Raw genomic sequence first — 27,743 nt, forward strand, 5'->3', positions numbered from 1 at the left:
GAGGGTCTGCCCTCTGCCCTGGGATTCCCGGGAGCTATTGAGCCTCAGAAATCCCTTTTCTGGTCTGTAGTGAAAAATCATGTGAAGGCTTGGGGTTTGGCGCCACCTTGTGGCAAGTTCAGATTTTTTTGTGCCTGGGCTTTCCAAGGTCCTAAGGGTGATGAGGATTCTGAACAACACAAAACCTTTCTCTTCTTCACCCAGGATTGCCTTGTTTCCTACAGAGGGAACCCAGAACCTGCCCCAGGGAGAGATGAGAATACTGGAGGAGCCAAATAGAGCTGCATTCAAAGGCTGACCCACCTCATTGCCTGACTCCATCTTCCCAGCTGAAATGGGAAAATCAGTGTTTCCTGCCTCCCTCTCCTGGAAGGTGAGAGGTCTCTCTTGAGCAGTGAATTGCACCTCGAAACCCAGCACCCCCGCAAGTCTCCCTTAAGTTGCTGTTGGCATAAAGGAGGCCCCATCTGGGCCAACTGGTCTGGGCCAACTGGTCTGGGCCGGGAGAACCCAGGCTGGGGCAGCAAATCGGGCCCCTCCAGGGCCCCTCCCTGAGTGCTCACTCTTCTCTGAGGGGAGGGGACCCATTCCATTCCTCTTCCCTCAGAAGAACCCAGCCCCGTGGCTCTCTGAGGGCAGGGAATCAGCAGGGAAGTCCTGTTCTGTCCCAGCCTTTCTCTAGCCACACAGCGACCTAGAGCTGTCTGCATGCAGAGGAGGTAAGATGAATCCCTAGATGAACAACTACAAAGAAAAATAAATGTGATTATCACAAAGTCCAGGAAGGGGAGACACACATCGGGGGGGTGGGGCTGCTTCTGGCATCCTGGCTACGTTCCGTTTCCTCGCCCAGGCGATGGAGGGCTCCACGGCTGTTCGCTCTGCAAGTATCCATTCACTAAGCTCCATGTTTAAGTATTTTTCTGTCTGTGATATAACTCACAGTGGAAGAGGAAGATCTAATCACATCTTACACTGAAAACTCTCTCATTGTTTCAATTGCTTCCCTTTGTGGAAGGGTCAAAGGGCACACACAGGGATTGCAGAGTTATTGAGAGGAGGTAGAAATGATACACTAATACCCTAGGTGGCAGGGGTAGGAGGTGTGGGGCATGAGGGCAAGGGGGTGTTAAGCTGATGTCAGTGGGTTCAGCTTCACTGCTGAGAAGAATGAGGTGCTTGGCTGCAGCCCCCGTACAGAACCCCCTCCCCATACCCTCATCCCCACCACCATTTGGCCCCCAAACCAACCTCCTAATGGACTTCATTAAAATGCAGCTCTAATAACCCCACCCCCCTCTCCAAATTCAGCCAAGGCTTCCCACTGCTTTCCGGATGAATTCTAAGCTCCTTTCCTGCCAAGGAGCCCTGCAGCTCCTGGCTCTTGCCAGCCAGGCCCCTGCCCTCTCTGTCTGGCTCAGCATTCTCTAGTCCTGGAACCTGGCAGTGCCCCGACCTCCCAGCATCGGCCTCATCCCCTCGCTTTGTCCCCCGAGCTCCTTAGCTAAAGGCAGCCTGCTCGGACCCCAGCTCAGGTGTGGTCCCCCAACCCCTTTTATCCCAGGGCCACCCCTTAGCTCTGCACATTCGTGACACTGCGCACAGTGTGATGTCTGCTGCTTCCCTCAGACTGACAGATCCATGAGGACAAGGAAACTGGTGGAAGCTTTACCGTTGGACATAGAGCCCCCAGGGCATGGCAGGGCTGCAGCTGGACCCCAGAAAGCCTCAGCTCAGAACAACTGATTGGCTTTCCTCCTTACAAAAAGGAGCAGGAGCCCCTGCCCACTCCACCCCTCAGCTAAGAGCCTGCTCACCTCAGCACATCCCCCACACCCCCCTACACACACACGGCTTCACCACTCCATGCAAAGGCAGAAGGAGAGAGCCTTTTCATTAAGCAGAAAATGTTTCTTCCTCCTCTTTCTCATTGCCATGGAAACGGCTCTTCCTTCACCTAGCCTGTCAATTATGGTTCTTAAGGAAGGGGGTGAAAAGCCACAAGCAGGGAGGGCATTCACTCATTCCTTCCTGATGCTTGATGAGACCACGTAACCAAGGGTTGAGAGTTCAGGTGTTAGCTCTGGCCAGTGTGACTCAGTTGGTTGGAGCAGGTTTGATTCCCAGTCAGGGCACATGCCTAGGTTGCAGGTTCAGTCTCAGGTTGGCGTGTATGCAGGAGGCAACTGATCGATGTTTCTCTCCCCCATCAATGTTTCTCTCCATCTCTCTCTCTCTCCCTCCATTGTCCTCAGCTGAGGGTAAAAAATTTAAAAATTGATAAAAATAATAATAAAAGAATTCAGGTGTTAGAGTCAGACATCCAGGCCTTAGGTTTCTGCTCTGACTCTTCCTTCCATCCTGAGCAAGACACTTTATCCATCAGGCTCTGAGTGTTGTCATTGAAAGGGGGATAAAAATAGCGTCCACTTCACAGAGTTGCCCTGAGGATGAAAGAAGAATAAATCCATACACTTAGCACATGCATCATAAGGGCCGGACAGTATAAGCTGTTGTGTTGATGAATGTGAAGTGCCAGGCATTCGACAGGTACTGAGAGACAATTGTGGCAAGACAATCTAATTTGAGAGACTTGTTTCGCTCTCCCTCGTCTTTCACTTGCTCTAGTGTTTCCCTTTCCCTAGTCTTTACCCCACTTTCAATTCAGTTTTCCTTAAAATAACAACCCTTGCTCTCTGCCCCTCCTATTTCATTGGTAAAGACCATGAATTAAATTCCCTCGCTGCAAGAACAAACACTGCTGGCGTGAACAGGCTTGGGAACAAACACTGCTAATGCACGGGAAACAAACCACTCAACTAGGGGACCGAGGTGAAATGGGCAAACTGGAGCGGTGAGCCATTGCAAAATCAATGTGGTAGGTTGCCACCAGTAATTTTTTTAATAAAATAGATAAAATATCAAGGACATTACACATAGTTGAGTGTTGTTTCAGGAAACACTGGTTTCCATTACATACGCAAGTGTGTGTGTGTGTGTGCGCGCGTGCGCGTGAGCGCGCATGTGCGTGTTGGGTGTCTTACTGTGCACGGGTCCCCTGGAACATGACATCCCTGTGCCGGGGGCACCCCCCCACCTACTCAGATACAAATACACTCAAACGTATACACCCTTTGCTTGCTTAATTCATTTTCTCAGGCTCAGCTTTAAGTAACAATTCTAGTTTCATAATTTTCTTTGATTATTTGTGACTTGACCCATCGACACCCATCTCTCCCCACACACTGGGTTTGCCCACCGTGACAGGAAGGATGCACCCATTCTGTTGACTTCAGTGGCCTCTTTTTACCACAGTGTTTAATCTGTCAGCCACAGGTGTTTGGAAAGACCTGAGGGCAGGGACAAGGCAAGGACGGGGGCCTGGGAGAGACCCCAGGGTGATGCTTGTTGGGGTGTTGGTTTAAGGTAATGCAGAGCCCAGGAGGAGCTGGGTATCCAGCAGGAGGTGAAACGCACCTGTCTGGGAGAGGTGCAGGCTGGGAAGGGCAGTGGGGTGCGGTGGTGAGACACACAGACCCACCCCGCAGTGGCAGGTTGTAGTACATACTAACTCACTGACTGAGGGAACCTGGGAGCAAACCTAACTCTCTGCACCTGAGTCTCCTCATCCAGTGATAGGCTGTAAGGAGGGTCAGAGGAGTTCATGATATAAAGTGTTCGACACAGGCACTTGGTGCATAGCAACTGCCCCATATATGTTCATGATTCTCACCATCCGGGGTATGTTGGGGACGGGGGTAACCGAGGCCAGAGAAGTGGGTGTGATCACCCGGAGATAAAGAAGAGGCCACTGACAGAGCTTCAAAGAGCCCATCTGCAAGAGACTGGCCAGAGAGGGGAGAGGGGAAACCAGATGAAGATGGCCCCGAGGCCACCGAGGGGAGGAGCGGCCAGTGCGGCTCGGAGGTTGGCTCTGAGGTTCCATAAAGGAGGGACAGGGAGGGAGGAGCTTTCTAAATGGCATATTTTTTAGCTCGCCTGGATGCCAAGGGAAGAGAGAAAGGCATTCGACTGGAGAGAGAGAAGGGATCAGTGAGCTGGGGGAGGGGGTAGATGCTTAATTGGAGGAGGAAGCGGAGGTCTACTACCATCCATCCACTCTTTCAGGACGGGTTTTTAGGGGGCAGGACATGGGTGGCGTGTATGGGGAACACAGAAGCACAAAGCTCTCAGGAAGGCAGAGGGTCAAAAGGGAAGTTTGAAACAAAACCTCCCCGGGAACCCAGGCCCCCAAGTTCTTTGTGACAAAACCACTGAGACCTTCAGGCAGGATGGGAGGGGGTCCCTAGACGCCCTGGACCCCTCCCCCACCCTCCGCCCTGCTCAGTAAGACCAGCCTGAACCTTCTGCCGTTCAAGGAGGGTCCCCGGCGGCCTAAGGCTAGGCGTCCGGGAGGTGGCGCTAGGGCCTGGCTTGAGGGTAGCCGTGGATTCCGGTGGTGCGGGCGGGACCCGGGGACTCTGAGCGGCAGGCGTTGTCACGCGACACCCAGCCCCGCGGACTTCCTTTAGGGCAAGGGATGAATGGGAACGACCGGGCAAATCTGAGAGCAGGATTCACAGCAGCAAGAGCAGAGAGCCAATGGGATCCCTGGTGTGACAGCGAGGCAGGGACGGAGCCAATCAGCTATGAGGACAGAGCCAGGGGAGGGATCCGCGCGGAGTTTCAAAAATCCGCTGGGGTGGGCAAGGCGCATCTGTGCTTGGTGTCTGGTGAACGTGGGAGCTTTTGGGTGAGTGCAGGCCTGGGCGTAGTGCAGCTTCTGTTCAGAAGAGACCTGGGACACGGGGGCGAGGGGTGTCTAGTTAAGACAGGCATGCATGTGGGGCGTCTGGGTATTGCAAGGGGGAAATCGGGGGCTCTGGCCAGCCGGCCAGGGTCTGGGGCGGGAGCGCGCTGGGTCAGGACGAGCTGTGAAAGAGACGCTGATCCTTCGCTGGGCCCACTGCTGAGGCTTGAAGAGGGGCGCTCCAGACTCTGCCTCCCTCCGCACCTGAGGCAAAGCCGGAGAGGAGGCTGAGATGAAGAGACAGCTGTTTTAGACACAGCAAGTCACCCTAGAAAATGCCTACTAGCCTCGTTCAGCCTCTGCCCACTTCTGGGTCTCACTGACTGTCCCCACCTTTCAGGAAGCACCCTCCTTCCCATACCCACAGTTGCCAAGTGCACACCCCATCCTGTTTCCCCTGTACCCAGGGTCTCTGTGGAGCTTGGGAAAAGGGTGGAGAGTGCCTTGCTGACCTGCCTTTTGGCCTCCTCCCCAGGGTCTGGCCGACAGAACAGACTGTTGGCCAGGCAGATGGCCTCTCGGTGGCCAAGCGTGGGGGCCTCCATTCGCAGGAGATCTCTGCAGGACCAGGAGCAGCTGGAGGATGAGGTGCAGCCTGCGACTGGCCGTCTGGAGACCCCCAGGGGAGCCCTGGGCTCCCTCTGCAGGCAGTTTCAAAGGAGGCTGCCCCTGAGAACAGTCAGCCTCAACCTGGGGGCAGGCCCCTCCTGGAAACGCCTAGAAGCCCCAGAGCCAGGGCAGCAGGGCCTCCAAGCTGCAGCTCGCTCAGCTAAGAACGCCTTGGGTGCCGTCTCCCAGGTAACGCTGACCACGTCCAGGTCAACTGCTGGACAAGTGCTGCCCTAAGGAGCCCCCAAGCACATAGACTCCATAAAGACAAGGGCTTTATTCGTTCAGTGCTGTGTCCCCAGCACCACGAATAGTTCCTGGCACTTAGTAGGCACTCAGCAAATCATTGAGTGAGTGAATGAAAACAGTGTCATGGAGAAATCATCCCCAGATGAAATCGCAAGCAAGTACCCAATGATGGGAGGGGCCCAAAAACAAGTAGAGCCAGTGAACCCTCCCGGATGAGGTGATTCCACAGAACTCACTCGAGAAAGGGGAGGAATGAGGAGCATATAAGACAGGTGGAATAGTGTGAGTCCAGACTCAGAGCGGAGGGAGAGCAAGAAACTGAAGAGCGCGGGCTAGAGCTTAGTTTGGGAGTGCCCAGAGAGCAAGGCCGGGCAGTGAGAGGGGGTCCACGTGCCCAAGGTGCTTAGACACTCCCAAAAGATACTGGTAGTCTTGGGAGCCAGTGGGAGAACTTACAACTGGGTAGGAATCAGGTCTAATTAGCATATCAGACCTTGTTCTTTAGCCACTTGATGGAAAAAGAGTTAGAAGCAGATTCTCCCCTGAGCGGGGCTTGGGGTCCTGGACTACAGAGGAGTGAGCAACTTCAAGAGCTGCTCAGAGTGTAGATTGGGGCGGGGGATGGGGGGTTGGTGTCAGATGAGACATGTGGGCAGGGAGCCATCACTTAGGTTGGGTGTGAGGTGCCCAGCGGACTTCCAAGTGGCTGTCTTCAAACCTGGAGTTGGAGATGTATGGAGGTGTCACCTAGAAAGGACAGAGGCCGTGAGAGTAAGGGGACCTCCAAGGAGAGAACTGGGGGGCAGGAGGTGGGTTCTCCTCGGTGTCTGATTGGGAATCTGAAGTAATGTGAGAAGGGAGATGTTTCTGGCCCCTGAGCCAAATGTTAGCCCTTGTCCAGAAAGACCTATGACTATTTTAGAGATGAGATGGGGTCACCTGTCCAAGGTCGCAAAATTCACCCAGCATAACTTGGGTCTTGCTGTAATGACTCTGGACTCTGGTTTGCCAATGCAAAGAGAGCCTCACTGAGGAAGAACCTTCACAGCCATCCCCTGCTGCTGTGAAAGGCTCAAGAGCTAGGGCTTAATCCTGTGGGCGATGAGCAACCACAGACAGGCATTGGGCAGCTGACTGTCATGATCAGAACTGCCCCTGAGAAGGATCTCTGATCAGTGTGGGGGATAGGATAGAGTAAGACCAGAAGCAGGGGACAACCTATCTCACAGTATCCTGGGGGGTAGGCTTTGCCCTTGAGTCTCTGGGTCAGTCTGTGTCCCAAAAGAGTGTTTGGATTTAGGCAAAGGGAGGCTCTATGAGCCAGAGTGGTTCGGCTGCTGACCCCTGCACTCATACCCTGGGGCTCTGAACGGGGTCCCTGCACAGTGGGCCATGTCACATGGCATCACCCATACCCCTCACCCTGGAAACTAAAAGCTGCTGGTGTGTGTAGGACAGCTGACAGGTGGAGGGTCCGAGGGATGGCTTGGAGACTAGGGGACCTCACCCTTGGCTTGTCTGCACTCACATTCCCATGTACCTGTCTCAGAAAATTCAGGAGTCCTGCCAAAGTGGCACCAAGTGGCTGGTGGGAACCCAGGGGAGAGGCAAGAGGAGGAAGAGAGAGACACAGAAGGGCAGCAGCCCCCCAGGTCACAGCCTGAGCCAGAGGAGCACCCGACTGTCTGGACCCACCTCGGGCCACTCAACTCCTGGCCCCTGGGAGAGGGAGTATCACCGCCTCTCTACCCAGAAGGGCCCACGTGCCCACCCACTGCGGAGGTCCAGGAGGGAGGCTGCCTTCCGGAGCCCCTACTCCTCTACAGAGCCCCTCTGCTCCCCCAGGTAAGTGGAAGAGCACCTTGCCCCCAAAGCACTAACAGGCCCCAGGGGTTTCTGAGCATCTCCTGGGGCTGCCTGGAGCCAGGAGCACCCTCAGCTGAGTCACATCCATGTACTGTCCCAGCTCTGTCCCCCGCTAGTCAGGGACCTGGGGAAGTCCTTCCGGCCTCAGTTTCCCCGTCTATAAAAGGGAGAGGTGGGCTTAGTTCTGCTATATCACACCCTCCCAAGCCTCCTAGTGAGCCTAAAAGCCATTTGGAAGCCATCTTGAGGCTGAGACTCAAGTGGGGAACAGCAGAGCTCACTTTTTTGCAAGGTCACCTGCCCTTGACCTTCACCTCATGAGCCTTGATCCATATGTTCTCTGCCAGCTGCTCCAAGTTGCTCTGATGTCACTTCCTGGAGAGAGGTTCTGGGGTGGTAACCCGCCCCCACAGACCCTAGGCTGCAGTGCTGGGTTGGAAGGGGCTCCTGCCACAGATTTCCAACTAGTCACTGGTGCCTGTGGCTTTTTTCTTCTGCTCAGTGAGTCTGACAGTGACCTGGAGCCTGTGGGGGCAGGAATCCAGCATCTCCAGAAGCTGTCTCAAGAGCTGGATATGGCCATCGTGGCTGAAGAGAGGTAAGCTGTCCCCCATGCTTCAAAGTGAAATGGTGGGGAGGGTCCTCCTTTTGTCAGGCAGACCTCTGGCTTCTGCCCACTGTGCAGCCCTGGCCAGTCCCACCCTTTCTGTGAGCCTCAGTCTCTTCATCGGCAACATGAGATGGCACCAAAGACCCAGATTGAGGTGGTGGTTAGGATACACCCTGGATATGCATGGCCCTCTGGGCTTTGGGCCACCCCCCCACATTTGTGCTTCAGTGGAACTTTGCCAGGCTGGGTACCTGCTTCCTAAAAGACCTGCCCTGCCTCTAACTCTCCCCATGGCTCCCTGTGCCCTGCCCACCCATGGAATTGGCAAAAGCTGCATGGCTGCTTGCAGCTCCTGGTCTGTCTGCTCAGGACCCCATCCCGAGGGCAGAGCCTGGGTCTGGGGCTGCCCTATCCTAGGGCCATGTGTACATGGCCGTGATGGGCTCTTGGGCGGGCCCTGTTGGCTTTGACTATATGCAAGTGTGCCAAGTTCCCACCATGTTGCCGGGTCTGGTCTTGTCTGGCCCCAGTTGGGAGGGTCCCTCAGAGCCCGCAGCACCCAATGGCATCTGTCTCTCCTGCTTTCCCATCTCTAGTGGTGACATGACCATTTCTCTCATCCGTGACTGAGGACAGTGCCTTCAGGTCATGCCCTCCTCCCGAGCATCTTTCTGTGTCCACTGCTTCCTCCTCTCCTCCTCCTACATGGGCACATACGCGTATTTGAAGGCATGTTAAAGAACCGAGTCTTCTGGAAAAACCCACAGAGCTGAAGGCCAGCAGAGCTGGAAGTGCTCAGTCTTCCTGCCAGCTCGGAGCTGGAGTTGCTCACCTTACCAACCCTCCACCTTCCAGCCCCTCATCTGGGGGAAAGTGTCCTCACTTCCCTGTCCTGAGCACAGTGAGGAGCATGAATGGAGCTCCGTCTTGCAGGAAGCAAGCCATACCTCACCCCTACGTCCCCACACCTAGGGTCTATGCTCCCCTTGAGTTCCTGGAGGAAGCCTCCAGGACTTAGCCGTGCCCCCTAGGCCACATCTGAGCCCAGAGTGACCACCTGCCCCAGTCCAAGAGCAGCTCGGGGAGACCCCAGAGGGGTAGAGGGATTGATCACCTTGCTCCCCTTTTGGGCTTTGAGATGCACCCCACACTTGAGCCCTGTGGTTGTCTCTTTTCCAACATGAAGTGTAGGCTACAGAAGGTGTTTGAGAGCGCTGAGCTGTGTACCCGGGAATGGGGTCTGCCAGGAGTCACCATGTTTCACCGGTGTCCCAGGCTATTGGGAACCAGCTCCCGTCCCTGCACCAAAAGAAGGGATGGGAGAGATTCTCTGGCTCTGAGACCCGGGGCCCACGGGGACCTATTTGTGTTCTCAGCTCTGTGGGTGGCAGGGAGAGCAGCTCTGCTCATCAGCAACTTCTGCCCTTTGTAAGTTATTTAAGAAATCTGCTTTGTCATTTTAGTAGAAAGAAACCAGTGTGTAACTTTCCTCCATAACTTTGCTTTTCATAATAAAGACTCTCTCTGCATTTGACACCTCCTCTCTGTCACCACCTGCCACACTGGTCTACGGTTTGGGGCCTTGCTCCCCTCACCCACCCTCCACCCAAGGCAGCCATCCCCCAGCTCCAGGAGAACAGGAGTAACAGGAAAGTTTTCTCAGCTTCATTCAGAGCAAAGCACATTTTAAAGGCAAATAAGGTTTTTATTTCAGTGACAACGTTTAAGAGTTAAAAACCAGCTCACATCAAAATCAAGACCAGTTGTAAAAATCTTTTGAATTCCATAATGCTGTTTTTTGTCTTGTTAGAAATCTGATATTTTACGTTTTCATTTCAAACGGATTTTGTACAAGGCAGCCATGAAGAATATAATAAACCTTTTTCACCACAGAACCAGCCACCACAGATAATACTGAGAGTTACACACTTAGGAACAGTCAGACCATGGACAAGACCGGACAGGCTGCCACCACTGAGTAAACAAAGAAAAGACATGGGGTCCAAGGGCAGGGGTCCCCATGAGTGAACCACCCTCCTGTCCTGTACCTCCTTGGTGTCGCCTGCCACTCCTTGTCCCCACGAGAGTGGGGTTCAACTGATATTTCTCCCAACCACCCTCTTGGTTTCTTAGAAAAGAAAGCAGGACCCAGACCAGGCCTTGCTGCTTGCACATAACCCTAAGTATAATTTTTAAGAAAGCCCCCCCCCAGAGCCCAGAGGGAGTGGAAGGAGGGAGGTGACTTCTGGTGGCTGAGCTAAAGAGAAGAGGTTTCCAGCGCACTTGGCACCCAAACCCCCAGGGCTGGGCAGGAAAGTTGGTTGTTTAAGGCGGGGTCAGCCGTCAGGCTCCTTCGCAGTTAGTTGGGGGTGGGGCAGGGCCGGAGAGCATCTGTGCAAAACCAAACCACAGCTGGACTCTGCCCCTGGCCCAGCTGTCATTAAACGTTGGTACCACCTTTGGCCTGCAGGACACTTCTGGGCATGGGCATGGGCTCCAGGTGGGAAAGGGAGTTAAAAAGCCAGGAGACTGCACCTTCCCTCTTTCACACTCCCCGTAATTTCTGGATGCTGGGGCCCTAACACGTTTGTTCTCTCCAGCCCAGTATCCAGGCAGGAGGACCATTCACCCAAATACATGAAAAGTCTCCTTTTTCACTTTTAACATTTTGTGGAGCCTAAGGGAGGAGTCAAGCTGTCCTGGATAAACCCAGGATGCCAGAAGAGCAGGCATCGCCCCCCCAACAGGGCGAACAGAGAGGGAGGCGGCAGGCAGGCCCTCCAGCAGGACAGCCACCAGGCTGGGAACAACAAACATGCCACGTGAGAAACTGGGAGCTTTGGTCAGGCGGGGAGGTCTGTGTTCCAGCTCCTGCGGAAGGGCTCTCTGGAAGACAGCCAGTCAGGGTCACAGAACCGCGTGGAGACAGGCAGCAGCCCCTCCAGAAAACAACACGACTGTGTTTTTGTCCAACACAACTGGACACACAAAACTGAACAAACCAGTAGCAGAGAAAGTGCATGTTTGTTACAGTTGCCGCAAAAGCAGAGCTGAAACCTGCTCCAAGTCCAGTCCCTGCACAGAGCGGCACAGGTGCGCTCACGCGCCCGCTGACGCTCCTGCAGCGACCATTCGCAGTGTCTCACTGCGCACCTGCAGCCTCACGGGTGTGAGTCTGCAGAGCCCCAGTGCAGGGCTCCAGAAAGGAAGGAGTGTGGCCCCCCTGCTAGGCCCTGCACCCCAGCTCCAACCCCCACAACCACAGAATCCTGCTCACGTGGACTCAGAACTCCCCAGGGTCCTGGTGTGTGTTCTCTCTCTCTCTCTCTCTCTCTCTCTCTCTCTCTCTCTCTCACTTCTGCTCCAAGCCTGGGGTTCTCAGCAAAAGCAGAGGGGATCAGACAAGGGGAGAAGTATCTCAGGCTAATTAGTTCAGCATTTGAGAGTAGCACATGAGTGGCTTCTACAAAAAGGAGATGGTGGAGTTTCTGAGAATCAGATTAAGTCTGCCCAGGTGTAATCCTGGGTATATTTTGGAAAGGACGGGAAGGATTCAGGGTGAGGTGGCTATGCCACACAAGCAGTGCCTTATGGAGAGCTGAGAAAGACTGAACTGCCAGGAGGCAGGACCAGAGAGGAGGGCAGGTGATCACCCTCCCCAGTGGAGCTGCCAGCCCTGGGTGCTGCTGTAATGCAGATACGGGACCGAAAGTGAAGCAGAGACGGCAGACCGGTCTGCCAGGCAGACGTGGCAGGAGCGGGCAGACTGGAGAAGACACATTTCTAGTAGAGAGAGCAGGGCTGGGGGCTGGGAGCCCGAAGCCCTCCGGACCTGGCAGGGTGCCCCATTCGCCAGCGGTGCCAGCCGCCCCCACCAGCAGCTGCCATGAAGGAGGACACTGGTCACATGGGGACTGCAAGAGGTAGACATTGAGCAGAAGCGACACTGAGCTGACACAGGTGCCTGCTGTGTATACAGATGTTTGGGCCCCAGGGCGGGCTGGCCACTGACACAGAGCTGGGGCTGAAAGAACTAGGTCGCCTCAGGGGTCAGGGGTGGGGCTCCGAGGCTGGCCCAGGCTGCAGGAGACCAAAGCCCAGGCCACGGGACAGGCTTTGAGGGGTCCCAGGAGAGCTATGCCCCGCCAATCTCAAGGGATGGCCTGGGACGAAGTTATGGGCACCAAACCAAGCTGAGTGGCGGAGGGGAGGAAAGAGAATACAACAGTTTGAGCCAAAACTACATGCACCCCCAGAACTCCAGGACCTCAGCTCTATGTCTTCCAGGTGCCCAAAGGGAGAAACGGGTCTGGGTGGAGCTGGGGAGAAGGAGCCAATCGGTGCCCTCTAGGAGGACGTCTCTGTCCCTGGGACACTGGGTTTGGGCATCAGTGAACATAAACCTGTCCACGGAGCGGGGCCCCTGCCCCACATCTCCAGGGACTTCCTTGGAAGTCGGGGGGGGGGGGACAATCGCTGCTCCCCCCGCCCACCCAGAGCGCTCCTCTCTGACTGCGGGGTGGGGAATAGAGCTCACGGGGCTCTCCAAGGAGCTCTTCGGCCTGAAAAGCCTCCGGGGGCAGACAGCCTAGGAGTCGGAAACTCGCACCAACCTAATTTCAGCTGGGGAGACCCCTGGATGACATAAGGAAGGAAGGGCCCAGAGAGAGCAAGCAATGGGCTCAGGGGGCTCCCGAGCTAGGCCGGAGCCCGAGGCCGCAGCCTCACAGGGGAGGGCACCAGGCAGGACTCCGGAAAGAAGCACAGCAGTCCTCCAGGGCCACGGGAGAATGGTGAAGGTTCTGAGGACAGGAAGGTGAGGCATGAACGACTTCGGGAGGACGGGCTGTCAGCACCAGACCCGCCCCACTCTGGGCTGCGGACGGACGCCTGAATGCAGGGCGAGCCCAGGGGGCATCCCCACGCTCCCAGAAAGTGGCCACTTTGCCGCAGGAGAGCCAGACCCAAGACAGTGACTCAGGACGTCACAGAGAGGGCAGGCACAGACGTCACTCGCCTCTCCACCTGTCAGCCAAGAAGCCGACCGCCGTGGATCCCTGGTCTGGGGCCTCTCCCTTGAGGGCCTGCCTGACGTTACTGCAGAAGCCCGCAGAGCTCAGAAAGGAGGCTGACTTTGTCAAACCTCCTGGCAGGCCTGCACCCCAGATTACACTGACATCAGCCCTGACTTGGGCTCGAAGTCACAGGCACGGGGGAGGCAGCAGTGGCTGCACTGAGACCCCGGGCATCTCATCCCCTTGCAGCCTAAGGAGCGCCCCAAGGCCGGCTAGGGTCCCTCCCCACTGAGGTCAGACACTGCTGGACAGACACGGGAGGGAAAAAGCAGGAAAAGGCCTGTGCCGGGGAGAAGGCAGCCCTTCTGGTACCCCGCAAGCAGCCTGGTAGGGCCCCCCTGCTCTGCACACAGCCCGGTCCTCAGGGCACCGACTCAAACTTCGGGGGCCCGCGAGCCCAGCTGAGCGCTTGCAGGGGCCGCTCGTGGTCCTTGTCGGACTCTGGCTGGCTCTGGGCCCGCTCAGGCTTGGGGTTGGCGGGCGGGTCTGGCTGCTGCACGGACATGGTCCTGCGCAGGTGGTTGCGCTTCCGCAGGAAGTCCGGCTGCGCGTGCAGACCGAAGCTGCCCTTGCGCAGGATCATCCGCGAGTTGTTCTTCTTGGGGCGCGATCGGTGGCTGGCTTCCAGCGCGGCCAGGTGGGCAGCATAGCCCTCGCTCAGGAACTGTGGAGGGAACGGGAGTCAGGCCAGCAGGGCTCGGACAGGCCCCTGGGCCGGCCGCCCACAACCCAACATCACCTTTTCTCAGCAACGCGCGCTACCCTGGGGTCTCCAGCTTCTCCGTGGCACCCCCAGGAAACCGGAAGGTCACTAGCATTCGAGCCTCCCCCTCCTGCTTTGGACAACTGAGCACTTCCGTCTGTACCTGTGGGCTGTTCCAGAACTCTCTGATTGTATACGGGAGTGAAATTCCCATCCTTGTCACTTTCACGGCAATCCCAAAATGGAAGTCTCTCCCGTCCAGCATCCACCTTGCACCCCATGGCACTTAGCCATCTCCTGGCCCCCACAGCCGCCCTGCTTGCCCAGCCTCCCCACTGGGCGCTCGGATGCTGCTGGAAGTGGGTGCCTGGCCCATCGCTAGGCAGACTCTCAGGCCCCACCACAGACCTAGAGACTCGGGATCTGCATTTAAACAAGATCCCACGCAACCCACCATCAAGCGCATTTCAAGTGTGAGGTCAGCGCTGTTCCAGGGTCCCCACCCTGGGCTCCTTCCATCTTCTGATCCTCACCTGCTGGTCACTCTCAGAGTCCACGCTCAACATGCCCCCAAAGATCATCACCTTCCCTTCCATCTGCTCCTTCAAGCTGCTTCTCAATGCCCACAACGGCACTGGGTCACCAAGCCAGCAACAGGGTGCCACCCTTGCCTCTTCATCCCCTCGTCCTGCACACCTGACCCGTTAGTGACCAAAGCCAGTCCATCCTGTCTGAAAATGCACCGCAGACCCTCCGACTTCTCTCCTCCCTTCCACTGCCCTGTCACTTCCTCCCACCCCTCCCCTCTGCAGCCTGAGGGCCTCTCTGAATCACAAAGACTTAGAGTCCCAGTTGGTCTCAGTGCTGTCCAGCGCCCCCCCACACACCCTCCCACATCACACACAGACAAGCTGTCACTTGCAGTTCCCAGAATATACATGTTCTCTGTCACCTCCTGACCTTTGCTTTTTCTGTTGCCGCTGTCATAAATGCTTCCCCAACCTCAGGCCCTTCTAGCACAATTCCTTCACACTCCTGGAAACAAGCCTTGCCCCGAGTCCGGCTGAGCCGCTCCTGCCTGGCACCCCATAGTCCTCTGCGCTCCCCTGTCACATTATGGCTCCTGCCACACTGTGCTGTCATGGTCTGCAGATTCTTCCATCTCCCTGCTAGACCGGATGACATGACATCCAGTCCCACCAGGGACTCTCCCCTGCTCCCAATACAGAACCCATTCCGAGGCAGGTGCCTGGTAGTATTTGTTGAATGAATGAAGGAGTGAATGAATGAAGCAGATGAAGGAATGAACAAATAAAGGAGTAACCACCTACTACCCCTTACCCTCTCCCTGGCCCCCAGTGCCCAGCTCCCAGCCCCAGGCCAGCCTCCGCCCACCTGGCACTGAGTCTGGTACTTCTTGGTGGGCCGGCCCACAATGAAGATCTGCGAGGGGGGCAGCCCCAGCACGCTGTAGACGGAGATGTCCTTCGTGGAGCCATAGGCAGCGCTGATTTTGATGAAGCACTACAACAGAGGGCAGCTCATGGAGGGACAGGCAGGCCGTCAAACCACCCCCAGAGGGTTCCTAGGCCGCCCCGCATCTGCACACTGGAGAACCCAAGCCGGGGGCCTAGCCTGCAGTGGCTGCCCTCTTCACCCGTGCCTGCACCCCAGCCCACACCGTTAGCTGAGCAGCACGGATGTCGAATATCATAGGTCATGTAACCGTGGGGCGAAGCGTTCCTTTGTGGACCCGGAACCTGGGTGCCAGCGTTACACATCAAGGGCCAGGACCACAGCCGCTCTGTCTGGCCCCGAACCCTGCGCTGTGCACACTGCACCAGCCTGGTGCCTCCCCAGAAGCCTCGCTCCAGTTCAGAGAACTGCCCGGCATTCCAAGGGCACCTCCAGACCCTCAGGGTAAAACCCACCTCCCTTGAAGCGCTCAGCATCTCGGGCTCCTCACTGTGAACCCCCATCAATGTCGTTGTCTTCTCTCCACCCACTCTCCCCCCAAGTTCACTGGAGACTTCTGGCCCCAGGTCACAGCTTTGCTTCCCCCTAAGTCCCACCGTCACTGGGATACCTTCTTTAAGGTCCGCGGGGACTGCCACCTCCCGGACTAAACCCGGAACCACTCCCTCTGAACCGTTGCTTTCCCACACTGACCCCGCTTCTTCCCTCCGGTGTTTCTTTCAGCCTTTCTAGCCGTATCCACCCCTGCGTTCTCTGCACACCTCTCCTGCCCCACCCCTCCTCACCCTGCCTGGCCTCCCTGCGGCCTTCCTGTGCTCCCTCTCCTCCACCTTGCGTTCTCCAGCCCCTCCCCGCCTTCCCGCCCCAGCCTGGGACTCCTCCACTCCTCCACCTTCTTCATTTCTATAAGCTGGTTGCGAGGAGCTTCTGGAGAACCACGTGGCTCTGGCCCCACACATTCTTTCTGCTCCCAGCCCTCCAAAGAAACTCCTCCTGACTTTTACTTCCCTCCCTGAGCTGCTACCCAGCCCTGGATGTCAAGGCTAAGAGAGGGCTTCCTCAGCCCACTGGCCATCTCCCATTAGCTGGGTCATCCCCAACCTGCCTGCAGCTTCCCTGACCCGCCTCCTGGTTCGCCCCAGCTCACTCCTGCCACTTCCATCCTGTGAGGCCATCCCCACCCACACTGCCCCCTGCGCCCCACCTGCTCTGCTCCTCCCCCCACTGCTTCTGCCCCCTCGGCCCCCTCAGGGGACCCTTCTTCACTGAGGTCATCAGCATCCAGCCTTCATCTTGAGACCATTTTTCACCAAACCACACCTCCTCCTCCCTGATACCCAGAAGCTGCTCCCTCCTGGCCTCCCCCCACCCAGCTGTGGTTCCCGTGCAGCTCTGCCTCCAGCTCCCTGGGGGCCCAAGGCAGCCCCTTCTCACCGCACCCCACCCCCCCGCCCAGGGCTCCACTGACTTGCTTCAGCTGGGGCCTGTGCAGCTCGAGCCCAGTGGCCATGCAAGCCTCAGCATGTCCACAAATGAGGCCATCTGCCTCCAGCCTGGTTCCCTTTCATTTCATTCATTATACTTTGGCTGCCCATCCTGTGTCATCGTTGCCCCAGATGCTGGCAATGTACTGGCGGCAAAACAGACACCAGCTCTGCCTCCATGGAGACTACGGTCAGTGGGGTTAGCAGCACCTCGACAACTCCTGGCCACTCCAGACGGAGGCAGAGAGCTCCTCACTCCCTCCACGAAACCACCACGGAGTCCTGACAATTCTACCTCCGGACTTGCCCACGCCTTCCTCTCCATTCTATGGCTACCGCCCAGACACTCTTTTCTGGGCAGAGGCTGCCTAACTGACCTCCCCGCCTCTGCTCTTTCCACCAGTCTGGTCTCTGCACAGCTGCCAGAGGGATCTTTCTACAGCCTGAATGAGACACTGCCACTTTAAGCTCTTCTGGAGCTGTAAGCCCTTCCACAGCCGCCTGTTGCCCTCAGCAGAGAGTTCATGACCTGGGCCTGGCTTCTAAGGTTTTCAATACCTGCCAACCTCAGTCCCTGAAGACCTCTGGGGCTTAGCTCGCAAGTGGCCTGGGTCTGACCCTGCACCTCATCCTGCAGCTCTGAGGACATCCCGGGCTCTCCCTACCTCAGGGCCTTTGCACATGCTGTTTCTTTGGCCACCTGACAAACTCATACTCGTGCTTCAACACTCAGCTCAAAAGTTCCCACCTGCTAAAAGCATTCCCTGCTCTCCCCAGGCAAAGCTAGGTCCTTTCTCCTGTTTGCCCTTAGGGCCTTTTCTAATTACACTGGATTTACAGGTCCTTCCTCTTCTAGATCAAGGATTGGGAGACTTTTCATGTGAAAGACCAGATAGTACAATAAATGTCTTAGACTCAGCACTCTGCTGCAGATACTCAACTGTTCCACTGCAGCTCAAAAGCAACCATGAGCAACACACAGTGAATGGGTGTGGCTGTGCTGGAATGAGGCTTTATTTATAGACTGAAATTTCAGTGTCATCTTATCTTTCACATGTCAGGAAATACTATTCTTCACTTGGTTTTCCCCCCAACCATTTAAAAGTATAAAAACCACTTGTAGTTTGAGGGTCATATAAATTAGGCTGCAGGCCAGGGTTAGCCCCTGAGCCAGAGTTTGTCAGCCCCTGCTCTAGCTTGGTGGTTCTCAAAACATTGTGAGCATCAGAATCCCCTGGAGGGTTTCATGAAACACAGATTGCTGGGCCCCTCCCCAGAGGTTTGGATTCAGCGGATCTGAGGGGGGGCCAGAGAATCTGCATTTCTAATGAGCTCCCAGGGGTGCTGGGCCTCAGGTCCTGAGGACACAGTGTGAGAACCACACCACAGCTCTAGGTCAGAGCTCCAAAGAACATGTCCCTTGTTCTGTTTGTCTCTGAGGACAGGGCATAAAGCACAACAGGCACTCAGGTGTCTGCTGAACAAACAACCAAGCACAGAGACACGCATGCGGGTTTCAGGGTCGGGAGATACAGAATGAAAGTCTGACTCTGAGATCCTGGGCGAGTCTCGAGTTTCACTTTTCCCACCTGTCCCTGAGGGTCATCGAGGGCCCACTGAGATCTGCCGAACATGCTTTGCACACTGGCCACCGCCTGCATGATGGGAGGTGGTGGGAAAATGGATGAGGGCCCACTGGGGTTGCAGGAGGAGGGAAGGAGTGAGGAGGGGGGTCCTGGAGGTCACACACCCTCCCAGGCCGAAGCACCCCCTGCCCCCCGCCAGGGCCGGACACTGACCTCCTGCACAAGGTTGCGGAGGAAGATGGCCTTCTGCCGCAGTGGGTCATGCACCAGCCCGTCCGAGAAGAAGATCATGCCCTGTGGGAAGTTGTGCTGGGACAGCCACGACACCACCCGCTGCTTCTGCATGTCCGGCCGGCCCGTGATGTAGAGGATCATGTAGCCCAGGTCCTGCCAGTGCCTGGTGAGAGGGCACTGCAGCGTCCAGCCCAGCCCCAGCCCGGTGCCAGCCGCCCACTGCCCAGCGGCCTGCCTAGCCGGCTGCCTCCCTGAGAAGCCGGAGGGGCTGCTCCAAGGAGCACCAGGGACAACCAGAGGGACCCCCAAATCCACACTCCCAGGTGAGCCCTGTGGGTCCTGGATGTCTCTCTCGGATGGCCCACAGGCACTGCGTGCTCACAGCCACCTGACCCCGACTCCTGCCTGCTCTGCTCCTGCCCCCTTCTCTGTGATGCAGCGGATGTAATTCAAGTTCCTGGAACCAGAGACGAGTGCCTCTGATTCGTCCCCATCCCTCCCCCCATCAGGATCGTTACTCCGCCCTCCACACTGGCTCACTGTAGGCTCACTTTAATTCCTTCGGGGCTCAGGGTCGGTACCTCGCCTGGGCCATTACAGGAGCCTCCTGGCAGGCCCTTTGGCCTCCACTCCCTCCACTGCAACCCAACCTGGGGCCTGCAACCTTTGGCAGGATACTCAGCCCTCAGGGTTCCAGTTTCCCCTCTGTAAAGTGGGAATAATACTAGCAACCACCACGCAGGTCATCCTAAGAATGAAATGAATTAATCCCAAATGTTCCTGGCATGCTGTGCTCTCTTCAGTTGCTTTACTATTATCCCCTGTACTGTTTCCATGGTGATGTTTGTAAATCATAAATCTAACCTGATTATTCCTTTGCCTAAAGCTATCCCTGGCTCTCTAGTGCCCTGAAATCATGAACTCTCTCCTCACTCATGGCCCTCCATGCTGTGCCCCTGAACCTGACCCCCATCCCAGTCACAGGGAGCTGCATAGTGGTACAACTCCTGCTGCACACCCCTCCCCTAGACAGCCTTCATGGCTCTGTCTCCTGTGTTCCCAGCCTCCCATCTTTCCAGGCCCCCTCCTCCAGGAAGCCTTCCCTGCTTCCCAAGCAGAATCAGCCTCTCTTTTCTGTGTTCTTACAGCACGGCTGCAAGTGCTCTCTGCTGACGTCATGCAGCATCCTGGGTGCAAGAAGTCAGATAAGCCCAGACCTGTTTGGGAGCTTGTGGCACTAGCCACCAACTGGCTACTATAGAAAGGGTGCTTCCAAATCTGGAAGATGACCTGAGAGATTTGGGGAGGTTTCATAACAACGCACAGGCCCATGTGTCACACCCTGGGGTCCAGTGATCTGTGGTGACAAAAAGCAGCTTCTGAGGAGCAGCACGATTTGCAGAGCACCACAGGGGCCCCAGGAGCCCACGGAAAGGAGGCGAGGGCACTGGAAGGGTCCTCAGAGAGGAAGGGCCAACCACAGCCTCCCTTCCTGGCTGTGGGGTGCTGACTCAGGAGGAGTTGGGAGAAGATGTTGTAATGGGAATAAACAGCCCAGCCTACAAGGGGGAAGTTGACCCCCGAGATGAGATTGAGCTTGTCTGTGACCTGTCCCCACAGGGCTACTGGGCCTCGTGAGGTCAGCAGCCTCCTCAGAGCCCCTGGCCAGGCTTGTCCTCCCGCCCCAGAGCGATCACCGCTGCTGGGTGAGGCAGGACTGCCCCTACCCAGCACCAGGAGCCCCCAGGACCCAGGACCTCTCCCACTTTGGGGTTTCTGATCACCTGGAGTCCTGGATCAGTTTCCCATGCCTGTGACTGCTTTCCCCATGGCACCATGAGAGTCCTCCTACTGGGATCTCTCTCTGCACCAGTGCCCAGCAGAGCCTGGCTCAGGAAAAGGTAGATGGAGGCAGGGGTGGAGGGGGCGAGGAGGGTGGGAGGAACTAAAGCGGGTGCTTGTTGCTCTTCTATTGGGAAAACCTTCTGCACCCCTCCCCCTCTCAGCAATGCACTAGCCCTGGGAGGAGGTGTTTCCAGCCACACTCCTGCCCTGTCCTAAATTGTTCTCCAAAATCCAACCTCCCTGAGCTTGTCCCACCTGCTCTCCACGCATGCTCTGGTCTTCCCTGACCTCGTCACCTTGTGTCCTCCTTCTTGGCCTGTCTAAATCAATAGATATTCTTCTTTTCACCTTTCTCCATTTGCTCATATTTGTACAATGGCATGATTGGAAATACATACATATATATCCTTCCTTCAGGGGCTATCTCAAATGCCACCTCTCCCAGGAAGCCTACTCTGCTTTCTCCAACTAGCTGGAATAGCTCCCATGTCTCAATTAGCCCTGCACATTAGCTAGTGTCAAACGATGGCCCCTAAGTGAGCCAAGGGTCCCTGTATTCATACCTGTATGTGGCCCCTTGCCCTTGAATCTGGGCTGATCCTGTGACTAGCTTATAACCAATGGAACACAGTAGACAGGGCACTGTGACTCCCGAGGCTGGGTCATAAGAGGGCTTGCAGCTCCCACTCGGGTGTCTGGGAGCCAGGGGAAGCCAGCGCACTGTACAAAGTTGGAACAGTCTGAGAGCTCCCAGGCTAGGCCCAGGGAGCAGCCGTGTGGAGAGACAGAGTGACCCAGAGGAGCAACAGACGCATTCAGACGCCAGGCCTCTTGAACACCCACCCAGCTGAGTGGAGCCCAGCTGACCACCAGCCCAGACCCCCTTCTTACTGAGGTTGCTAGAGAGACCCCACGGGAGAACCTTTCCAAAGAACCCAGTCAATCTGCAGAACTGTGAGACAGAATAATAAATTATTATGTTAAGTTATTAAGTTTGGAGCCATTTGTTACACAGCAAGAGATCATCAGAACACGCCAATTTCATTTTGACTGGGGTCAGAATGTGCGAGACCAGGGCCGGCTCACTGTGGAGAGAGCTGGGATGGTGTTAGAATAAATGAGGAGCCAGGGTCTAGAAAGCGGCCGGGAGGACCTCAAGGACGCTCAGTAAATTAACATTGGAGGTGAAGCCAGGACTCGCCGCTCCTGGCCCAGAGGCCAGTGGGATTCCTAGAGGAAACCAGAGGAAACACACCCATGCCCCCTGGGTCTGCTGGCTCCTGCTCAGGGGGAACATGTCCCTTGTAGGGGGGTAGCACTCACCGGACAACGTCCACTGCCCCTGGCCGGACCTTAGGGTCACTTCCCATGATGGACACACTGGCTGCAAAGGACCCGTCGATGCTGAACACCACGCACTCCATGCCGCGGGGCAGCACCGTGAGGTAGCTCATCGCGCAGGTCTGGTCACCCCTAGAAGGCACCGCCTGGGGTCAGGAGTTGGCCTGAGGCCAGAGGTCAGCACCACTGGGGACGGATGGAGCTCCGTCTGGGGCCCAGGGTCAAAGAGAACCTGGTGATGACCTTGTCATTTCTCTCTGCCCACGGACAGGATGAGTCCCCACAGAGAGCCGTCGTGTGGAAAGGCTGGGCTGGGAGGGCCATGGAAACAGGTGGGACCACCACGAGAGGTGTGCTGGGTCTCACCTGACGACCATCTTGACGGGGTAGACGCCCACACCCAGGCGCCGGGGCCGCGGCACGCTGTATGTGATGCGGCCGCTGCTGTTGGTGATCTCCGTGTCCAGGTGCACCCAGCGGCCCGAGGACGGCTCTGCCATCACCAGGATGTCCACCTGGAGGCAGCGAGGGGGCCAGGGGACTCACTGACAGCTGGGGGCAGTGGATGGCTGTGTGCTTGGCTTAGGGGCTCAGCCAGGGGACCCTCTGCTGGAGCGTGGGGTCCTGCCTGATATTCCCTGGCTCCTCCCATCCTCTCTCCTTCCATTACAGCCACACTGGCCTTCCACACCCACCAAGTTCATCCCGTCCTCCTAGCTTTGGCTCCCAGCTTGCGCTCCCTGGCCCCCACCCCCAGCCGGGCGAGTGTCTCCCAGCTCAGCCCTCCCAGAGTCCTCAGCCCCATGCCGTGTGGGACCACGAGGCACCTGGTGCACCTGTGGTCGGCCAAGGAGGGGACGGCCCAGCCTCTGTACCTTCTCTCCTGTCAGAGCCACCATATCGAGGGGCCCGTACATGAACCGTCCTACCAGGACCTGGGGGCCGTCTTCGGCAGCGATCACATCATTGGCCCGGTGGTTAGCGGTGACGTTCTGGAAGCACAGAACCCAGCTCAGCTTTGGCAAATGGGGCTGGGACTTGCATTTTCATTACATTGTCCTCAGGATTGGCTGGAGGGACACGGACCTGCCTCGTCATGCAAGTTTTTGAAACCTTCCACTAAGAGAAGATGGGTGGCAAGTGGCTGTCGAGTGTGAGTAGGGGTGTGGAGGGAAGAGGCGAGGGTGACTGTCAGTTCCCACGGAACCCAGGAGAAAAACAGACACTTAGACCCTCATGCTGTCCCCAAGGAGCGCCGGGGTCCTGGAGATGAGCATTCTCTGCTCTCCATCCTCCCCCACAGCCTTGAGGGGCCTCTGGTCTGCACAGCAGGTCATCCTCCTGGTCCCTAGGCCGGACACTGGCAGTCACCCTCGCCCCTTCCCTCCACACCCCTACTCACGTCTGACGGCCATTTGCCACCCGTCTGCTCTTAGCGGAAGGTTTCAAACGTACATGAGTAGAGGGAACAGTGTAACCAGGTCTCCTGTGCCCGACACCAGCCCCTCCCCACTCACCCACTCGTGGCCACTCCGGCTTCCTGCCCTGCTGAGTCCCCATGCCAGCCCCGCCCCCAGGTGATTCTGGAGCCATCCCACATTCCAGACGTCGCCTCATGTTACTTGTAACCATCCCAGCACCTTCGCCCCTCTTCACTCCTGGTTTCAGTTCATCCTGCAGCTCGAAGGCCTCCACTGGCCCTTCCTTCACAGAACCGCCCACCTGGCATCTCCCCCGACACCTGGGTGACCTCCCGCCTGCACTCTGCTCATAGCTTCTCACTGAAGCTCCTTATTCAAAAACAGGCCCCAAGGAGGACCCCAAGGCAGACCCGTCGTCTCTATAAAGCACAAGGCGGTTGACATCCAGTGCCCTCCGGATGGAGCCCAAACCCCGAGCTCAGCACCACAGCCGTGCCCAGTGACCTTTTCAATCTTCATTCCGCTGCTGCCCTCTGAGCCCCTCCAGTCCTTGCAGGACGGCTCAGTGGTGGCATCCAGGCCTTGGCTCACACCGGCCCCCCACGGCACATGCCATCGCTGGCCTCTTGCACCAATACTCAGCCCCTCCCCTGGGAGCTGGCTCAGCTTTGTCCCCCCGAGAAACATTGCTCAGGCTCCCCAAAGGTGGCCGCTACCTCCTCTCCACTCCATGGTATTTTAGAGCAAGTCAACAAGCATCTGCAGTCACCTCACCACACAGGTCCCTTTGCTGGGCTTTGTGGACACAGAGGAACCAGCCACTGACCCGGCCCTAGAGACACTCTGTCCAGGGCGGGACACGGGCCCCCTTACAGGAACATGGAGTGGGAAGAGCTCATTCGTGGAAGCAAACCCGTGGAAAGGTGCTCGACCTAACCAGTCATCATGGCAATGCCAGCCAAAACCACATGCCATGCCTTTTCAGGCCCCCTGGGGTGACTAGCATCAGAGACGGTAGTGAGTACGGGCAAGGCTGTGGAGAAATCAGACCCCCATGCACTGCCGGGGCGAATGGGAGATGATGTGGTGTTGTCCTGTTCACGTGAAACGTCCAGAACAGGCAAATCTGCTGTGACAGAAAGTGGACTCCTGGTTGCTTAGGGATGGGGTGGGGGAGGGGATGATAGCTAAAGGGTAAGGAGTTTCCTTTCGAGGTAATGAAAACCTTTTAAAGTTGACTGTACATGCAAGGGTGCGTATCTGTGAATACACTGAAATCCATTGAATTTTAAGTGGGCGAATTGTATAATTAACACCCGAGTTATATCTCAATATATATATGTCCAAAAAGAAGAGTCAGTTCACGGGGCACCGATCCCCTTCTCCCTTCTAGGGCTGTCTGCAGTGCCCACGCCTGCCCTCCCACCCGACCGGTGGTGCCCCCGTGGCAGCGGCTGTAGATCCCCGCTCTCCACTCTCCCTCTGGAAGAGGGCCTGGGCCTCAGTGGGCCTGCAGATCGTCTCCTGATTAAGCAAACAAATGCACACCCACACTCCTGCTTACACCTCAGCCCCTTCAGAGGCGGCCCCACTGGGAAGCCCTGCGCGGGGTGGGGGGCCCCCCCCGCGGCTCCTCTCTCCGCCCTCTCCCTGACCCGTGCCCCCTCTGTCAGGGCCAGCGTGTCTCCAGGCCACACGTGGCGAATCAGACCATCAACCCCGTGGTCAGGAACGGGACTCTTCGAGATTCACATCCACATCTACAGAGGCCCGGCACAGAGCAGTTGCTCCAGAATTGGCATCTCACCGGCCCCAGTGCCCAGGACCCCCATTCTCGGGGCTCCTGCAGAGCCAGGCCACCTGGAACCAGCTCTCCCGTCTCACGTGTGACACCCCCCCCCTGCCCCAACCCCGTTGCAGCGCCACGGGCCTCATGGAAGCAGGAAACCCAGCACGCGGGACACTCGGCTCTGAGCGGCAAACCCAAGGCCTCGCCTGCCATGCACATGCGCCAGCCCCAGGGGCAGCCCCACCTCCCCAAGCCCACTCACAACCAGTGGGTGACTCTGGCCAGCACATACCCGCAGCTTGACCTGGGTCCTCTTACGAAGCCACTTCTCTCGGGGGTTCGCGGGGCTCAGCGCGGCAGGATCCAAGCCAGCGCTCTCCTGGACGTTAGTGCTCTCATAGCGCATCACCTGACCGAAGGGGGCAGGGCTCCAGGTCAGGCCACCTCAGCCCCTCCCCCTCCTTCCCAGGGTGTCGGGCCCACCCTCCTGTGACCAGAAGGCCCTCCTCTGAGCCTCCCCACATCCCGGGAGGCTGGAGAGGCCCCAGGACCCATGTCCCTGCCCACCTGTCCTGACAGCCGGGGCCAGAGCACAGTCCCACAAACGCTCTCCGGCCTGGGCACCCAGACGTAACAGCTACCTGAGTGAGTACCCATTCTCTGCCTTCCCTCCCAAGACCCGAGGTGACGCCACCTAAGGCCAGCTGAAGCCCTGACCCCAGCTCCTGCCCACATAAGATCCTCGCTCGGGCAGCACACCCTCTCCCTCAAAGGGACAGGTTAGTCCCTTGCCACCAGACCCTTCTCTTTTGCATAAAAATATGCAGTGATCGTGCTCACCTTAAAAAAGAAAACCCTCCCTGGGACCCGTGGTGCCTCTCCAGTGACCGCCACCCCTCTCGGCTCTCCCTTAGCTGTCAACCCCTCCCTACCTGCCTCTCCCCCACTTCCCACTCCAGTCAGGCTTCTGTCCCCATTGCCCCACTGAAGCCATTCCTGCCAAAGCCCCGCCCACGACTCCACCCCACCCAGTTCAAAGGTCCACTCCCATCCCCCCTCTCTCGGCTCTTCCCTGACCTTGGGGCCCTGACCTCACCCTCTGTCGCTACTCCTCTCTCCCTGTGGAGCTGCAGGACTCACCCTTGATCTTCTCCATCCCGTGGGAATTCCCGCATTAGGTGTGGTGTTAGGGTCATCATAAGAAATACATATTTGGGAGTTTTTTCCCCATTTATGACATAGAACTCCTAAAACCCTTGTAATTTCCTAAGTGATTAGAGCAACAGAAGTGTCTCTTGGTATGTTAGTGAGGTAATTTTGGGGGGCTGGTTGCCAAGGCACCCAACCAGGTGAAGAGAGGGTTTGAACTTTCAGTCCCAACCACTAACCTCCAGAGAGGGGAGAGCAGCTGAATGTTGCACCCACCGCCCGTGGCCAATGATTTTATCAATCATGCTTACATAATAAAGTCTCAAAAATAACCCTCCAAAAAGGGGGTTCACAGAGCTTCTGGCCTGGCAAGCACGTGAGATTTGGGAAGAGAAGAATCCCTAGAGAGGTCGGGGAGGCTCCATGCATTTCCCCACACCTCGCTCTAGGCTTCTCTTCCATCTGGCTGTTCCTGAGCTGCACCCTTTTATAATAAACTAGTAATCTAACAAGGAAAATGTTTCTCCTTATTCTCCTGATTTGCTAGAGCAGCTCACAGAGTTCTAGCAAATTTATCAAGCCCAAGGTGGGGGTGCCTCAGAATCTCTGATTGGTCAGAAGTCCAGGTGACAGCCTGGACTTGCAGTTGCCACCTGAGGGGTGGGGGCCCACTTGTGGGTCTGGACCACTACCCTGTGGGATCGGAGTTGAACTGAACAACACCTGGCTGGGGGTGCTACACTGCACGGTGTGGGGGAGAGACCACGCCTTGGAACTGGTGTCAAAACCGGAGCATCCTGCCTGTCACTGGCTTTAAATGTGATCCAAGCACTGACGACCCCACTTTCTTATCTGTAAGCCTGGCATCTCCCCTAAGCTCCAGAGTTTCTACTCACCTTCCTTCTCAACACCTAACAGGCGTCTCACTTTCCTGGGTCCACGCCCACCCCAGCCCTGCTCTCCCCCACCCTAAGGAATGGCACTACCCAAATATTCAAGTGTAACTGGACCCGCTGGCCCCCCTCTCCCTTGCAGCTCAGACACCAGTGAGTCCTGTCACCACCACGCAGACCTCACTCCACCCCAGCTCCTCAGACCTCCACCGCCAGCATGACAGCCCATGCCACCATCTTGAACTTGGGCTTCTATGCTTGCCTTCATGTCTCTCCCCCAAATGGCAATGGGCCTTCCTTGTAAAAATCCATAAAAGCTGATATCCGTTCCTTGCTCAAAATCCTGCAACAGCTTCTGATTAGACCCAGCATAACATCAAACTCCTGACCTTGTCCATGGAGGTTGCACGTGACCCACACCGCACCACCTCTCTGCCTCTCCACCTCTTCCCTCAGGCTCTGCCTCGGGCACTGGCCCCTCTTTCACAGCGGAGGACAGTGAGGCTCACAGGGGAGCAGGCATTTATTACTCCAGTCTCCAAGTTGAAACATGGGTACATTCTCCTAGGTAGTTTCTATTTAATGTTCTAGAAAGTACCAGGC

The 27,743-nt window shown here is 56.8% G+C and overlaps 2 protein-coding genes across 2 annotated transcripts in view; one reads left to right on the forward strand and one right to left on the reverse strand.

The window, feature by feature from the left end:
- The first annotated feature begins 4,651 nt into the window (after positions 1 to 4,651).
- On the forward strand, positions 4,652 to 9,678 carry PIMREG (PICALM interacting mitotic regulator). Its single transcript, XM_028534493.2, has 5 exons — positions 4,652 to 4,753; positions 5,286 to 5,608; positions 7,218 to 7,513; positions 8,037 to 8,132; positions 8,741 to 9,678. The coding sequence occupies exons 2-5, from the start codon at positions 5,321 to 5,323 to the stop codon at positions 8,772 to 8,774; spliced, it is 714 nt and encodes a 237-aa protein (XP_028390294.1). The 5' UTR covers positions 4,652 to 4,753; positions 5,286 to 5,320; the 3' UTR covers positions 8,775 to 9,678.
- Positions 9,679 to 10,044: 366 nt separating this feature from the next.
- Positions 10,045 to 27,743, reverse strand: part of PITPNM3 (PITPNM family member 3) — an 84,971-nt gene continuing 67,272 nt past the window's right edge. Inside the window, exons 14-20 of the mRNA XM_028534692.2 lie at positions 25,391 to 25,507; positions 22,764 to 22,880; positions 22,255 to 22,403; positions 21,871 to 22,020; positions 18,682 to 18,865; positions 15,318 to 15,446; positions 10,045 to 13,883 (exon numbers count right to left, since the gene is read on the reverse strand). Of these exons, the coding sequence (XP_028390493.1) occupies positions 13,581 to 13,883; positions 15,318 to 15,446; positions 18,682 to 18,865; positions 21,871 to 22,020; positions 22,255 to 22,403; positions 22,764 to 22,880; positions 25,391 to 25,507 (1,149 nt within the window). The 3' untranslated portion in view covers positions 10,045 to 13,580. The remainder of the gene's footprint in view (positions 13,884 to 15,317; positions 15,447 to 18,681; positions 18,866 to 21,870; positions 22,021 to 22,254; positions 22,404 to 22,763; positions 22,881 to 25,390; positions 25,508 to 27,743) is intronic.

The sequence above is a fragment of the Phyllostomus discolor genome, chromosome 8 (assembly GCF_004126475.2).
Source record: "Phyllostomus discolor isolate MPI-MPIP mPhyDis1 chromosome 8, mPhyDis1.pri.v3, whole genome shotgun sequence".
Taxonomy (NCBI): domain Eukaryota; kingdom Metazoa; phylum Chordata; class Mammalia; order Chiroptera; family Phyllostomidae; genus Phyllostomus; species Phyllostomus discolor.